At 46.3% G+C, this 4,549-nt stretch overlaps 1 protein-coding gene across 1 annotated transcript in view; it reads right to left on the bottom strand.

The window, feature by feature from the left end:
- STK10 (serine/threonine kinase 10) overlaps positions 1–4,549 on the bottom strand; it is a 157,986-nt gene that overhangs the window by 120,148 nt on the left and 33,289 nt on the right. The window contains exon 2 of the mRNA XM_017547673.2: positions 2,617–2,781. Within this exon, the coding sequence (XP_017403162.1) occupies positions 2,617–2,781 (165 nt within the window). The remainder of the gene's footprint in view (positions 1–2,616; positions 2,782–4,549) is intronic.

The following is a 4,549-nucleotide window of genomic DNA, read 5'->3' as shown; positions in this document are numbered from 1 at the left end:
TTTATTTGTGTAATTTCTTTTTTGTTTGTTTGTTTGTTTATAGAGGTGAGGTTTCTCTATGTTGCCCAGGCTGGTCTTAAACTCCTGGGCTCAAGCGATCCTCCTGTCTCGGCCTCCCAAAGTGCTGGGATTATAGGTATGAGCCACTGTGTCTAGCCTATTGTGTAATTTCTTGAAAGAAGGAAAAACTGGCTGGGCATGGTGGCTCACGCCTGTAATCCCAGCACTTTGGGAGGTCAAGGTAGGTGGATCGCCCGAGGTCAGGAGTTCGAGACCAAAAATTAGCCAGCCGCTGTGATGGCACACGCCTGTAATCCCAGCTACTTGGAAGGCAGAGACAGGAGAATTGCTTGAACCTGGGAAGTGGAGGTTGCAGTAAGCCAAGATTGTGCCATTGCACTCTAACCTGGGCAAAAAGAGCAAAACTCCATCTCAAAAAGAAAGAGAGAAAGAGAGAAAGAGAGAGAGAGAGAGAGAGAGAGAAACAGAAGAACAAAAGGAAGGAAAAGAAAGAAAGGAAGAAAGCAGGCAGACAAGAAAGAAAAGAAGAGGAGGAGGAGAAGGGGGAGGAGGAGGAAGAAGAAGAGAAGAAGGAGAAGAACAGCCACCACTTTAAAAGGCAGCTCCCTGAATTAGGACAGAAGAAACCTACAGTCTCGGGTCATAAGCCTGAGCTGTGTGACCATGAGCAAGGGGCCTGCCCTTTCTGTGCTTCTTTTCCCTCCTCTGGAGAAGGGTGACACCTGGCAACTCTCTCTCGTTTGTTCTCCTCCAGAGGACCCTGAAGACTATAGATAAACAGGGCTTTGAAATCTGAAGCTGAGAATCATTAAGTGGTGGCAGTTTTATTCCCCCAATGCCACCTGAGAGTTTCTAGACAACACTTTGTTCTTCTTAAGCAGCAGGATTCTTCTCTCCAAGGAAACACAGATTTCTCCATTGAGCATCAGCAATTCTGCTCCTAAAAACGAGGCATTCTGTGCAAAAAAAAAAAAGCTAGGACTCTCTTTCCCATTACACAATGTTATATATCAACTCAATTCCCCATCAATTTCCTAAAATGTAACCAACACACAGTAAAACTCTCTTCATACGTAATAAACTATCATGACAAGTATGGACAATGCTGAAAACATCCCGTCCTGATCACCGAATAATTAACCACCACTAATAACTACGGCTGTGTGCAGTGACATGGCCCTGAGCTCTCTCTGCCCCAGCAATATCTGGGATGCCCAGACGCTTACATCTGATTCTGACATGCTTCTAATTACATCCAGCAATCACTCAAGACTTTTCCTGTCTTATATCTTTTTGTTATAAATGCTGTACTGGGTTTTGGGACAAACATACAATGTTTTACGTAGAAAACACTGGCTGCAAAAAAGCTTGGAGAGATATACATTACAGGAATTCGGTTTTATTTTTATTTTTATTTTTTTTATATAAGAGATGGGGTGTCACCATGTTGGCCAGGCTGGTCACGAACTCCTGACCTCAGGTGATCCACCCATCTCGGCTTCCCAAAGTGCTGGGATTACAGGCATGAGCCACTGCGCCTGGCCAGGAATTCGGTTTTATAAACTGAGAGGCATTTACACCAGGAGAACATAAATGAGACAGACTCAGGCAGGCTTGTCCCATGAAAGCCAGGGGGCACTCCCCAGTTCCTTTACAGAAGTTGAGGGGTGGGCTGGGCATGGTGGCTCACACCTGTAATCCTAGAACTTTGGGAGGCCAAGGTGGGTGGATCACATGAGCTCAGGAGTTTGAGACCAGCCTGTCCAACATGATGAAATGCTGTTTCTGCTAAAAATACAAAAAAATTAGCTGGGTATTGTGGCACATGTCTGCAATCCCAGCTACTTGGGAGGCTGAGGCAGGAAAATTGCTTGAACCTGGGAGGCAGAGGTTGCAGTGAGCTGAGATCACTCTACTGCACTACAGCCTGGGCAACAGAGTGAGACTCTGTCATAAAGAAAAAGAAGTTAGGGGTGGTGCTGAGTTTGGAAGGTGGGGCTTGAAGCTGCATCCACACTGCTCATCAAAGAATGAGGATGCTGATGGAAAATAGGGGCCTGGTAAAGAGATCGCTTCTTTACTGCAGCCATCAAGAAGGATCTCCGCATAGCAGCTGCGGCAGCGGTAGAAGAGGTGCTACTACGACAATTAATAAAATAGCCAACACTTCCTGGGCTCTTACATGTGCCCAGCACTCTTCTAAGCACCTAGCATGAATTTACTCACTTAATCCCACTAATTATGAGCTAGGTACTATTATCAGCCCCTCCTTACAGATGGAGAAGCTAATGCATGGAGAGGTTAGGAACTTGGTTAGGATTATTCAGCTTGTAAATAGCAGGGCTGGGATTCGAGGCCAGGCAGTAGAGCTTCAGAGTTCCTTCCTGCTCCAAATCACTGGTGCTCCTCCCAAGGGGGAGGCACCACAGGAAGGGGAGAGTAGTTGGCCAGGAGCTCCCCACTTCCCCATCTCCTTGCCCTGGTCCTCGCCCTCAAAGCAGATGCTGAGAAAGAGCTGAAGACCTCAGGACCAAGCTAGCTCCAGAGTACCAGGCCATGGGGGCTGAGCAGAGGAAGGCTGGGCGGCAGCCTTACCCACAGCTTCCCGTTGTGATAGTAGGCTCCCAGGAGCTTCACGATGTAGGGGTGGTCACAGGTGGCCAGGATCTCAATCTCCACGATGTAGTCCTCCAGCTCCTCCTCACTCTTGGTTTCAATGACTTTGGCCGCAGCCAAGGCACCCGTCTCCTTATTCTTGGCCTGCAAAGAGGAGACATGGGAGTTCAACAAGGTATGCTCGGCAGGAAACTGACCTCTGGACGTGAGCCCAGAGCCCCGCATGAGTATGAAAGCAGAGGCCGGATGTCCAGACGGGACCTGAGACGCTGAACCAGGACGTACATTGTTCTGGACAATAACCAGTGCCACACATCATGTCTGTACTTAACAATATGTAACAATACACCCATACAATACTGTGGAATAAATAAAAATACAAGAATGAGACAGCTCTACAAATAACAACATAGAAAGACTGTGGATTTGTTCAGAAAAGAAAAAACAAAACAGGTCATTAAACAGTAGAAGTGGCACAATACTTTTTGCAAAAAAAATGGAAAACTACACCTTCATACATGTTCACAAGCATCTGTGAATGCATGAGAAACTTAGGAAAATACTGCCTGATAGCAGGCTGGGGAGGGGTCACAAACGCAGAGGCATTCAAAGGGTACTTTCACTCTGTTTAAAATCTAAAATCTAGGCCAGGCGTGATAGCTCGCGCCTGTAATCCCAGCACTTTGGGAGGCCGAGGCAGGCAGATCACAAGCTCAGGAATTGGAGACCAGCCTGGCCAACATAGTGAAACCTCATCTCTACTAAAAATATAAAAATTAGCCGGGTATGGTGGTGTGTCCCTGTAGTCCCAGCTACCCGAGAGGCTGAGGCAGAATTGCTTGAACCCAGGAGGCAGAGGTTGCAGTGAGCAGAGACCATGTCATTGCACTTCAGCCTGCGTGACAGAGTGAGACTTTGTCTCAAAAGAAAATAAAAATTAAATCTGTTGAAAAAAATTTTTTTTTTGTTTTTTGAGATGGAGACTTCCTCTGTCACCCAGGCTGGAGTGCAGTGGCGTGATCACTGTTTACTGCAGCCCCTGCCTCCCAGGTTCAAGCGATTCTCCTGCCTCAGCCTCCTGAGTAGCTGGGACTACAGGCACATGCCACCACACCCGGCTAATTTTCGTATTTTTAGTAGAGATGGGGTTTCACCATGTTGGCTGGGCTTGTCTCGAACTCCTGGCCTCAAGTGATCCGCCCACCTTGACCTCCCAAAGTGCTGAACTTACAGGTGTGAGCCACTGCGCCTGGCCTAAAATTTATTTAAAAATTTTAATAGGAATGTTTGATGCATTTATTTGCAACATTTCACATGCATTAACAGTAGAATGAAAAGGCGGTCTAAGTGCCTACCAGTTATGGTGGAACTGCTTTGGAGATGCATGTCACCTGGGCAAAACAAGTCTTCCTTATTTGAGGAAAAAGAGTAAGAAAACTCCACACATACTAAGATGGCTATAGTTTTTAAAAATGGAAAATATTAAGTGCTGGTGAGGACTGGAGAAATTAAAATCCTTGTGCATTGTTGGTGAGAATGTCAAATGGTGCAGCCAGTGTGAAAAACAGTTTGGCAGTTTCTCAAAAGGTTAAACATAGGCCTACACTAGCAATTCTGCTCATAGGTATATACCCAAAAAAGCTCAAAGCAGGGACTCAGGAGATATTTACATACTCATAGTAGCCAAAGTGTGAAAACAACCCAGGTATCCATCAGTAGATAAATGAATATTTGGGAGGCCAAGGCAGGCAGATCACTTGAAGTCAGGAGTTCAAGACCAGCCTGGCCAACATGGTGAAAACCCATCTCTAATAAAACTACAAATATTAGCTGGGCATGGTGTTGCACACCTGTCATCGCAGCTACTCAGGAAGCTGAGGCAGGAGAATCACTTGAACCCAGGAGGTGGAGG

The sequence above is a fragment of the Cebus imitator genome, unplaced genomic scaffold (genome assembly GCF_001604975.1).
Source record: "Cebus imitator isolate Cc_AM_T3 unplaced genomic scaffold, Cebus_imitator-1.0 Scaffold200, whole genome shotgun sequence".
NCBI classification, from domain to species: domain Eukaryota; kingdom Metazoa; phylum Chordata; class Mammalia; order Primates; family Cebidae; genus Cebus; species Cebus imitator.
Note: the sequence above shows the minus strand (reverse complement) of the source record. Positions and strands in the feature narration are given on the sequence as shown.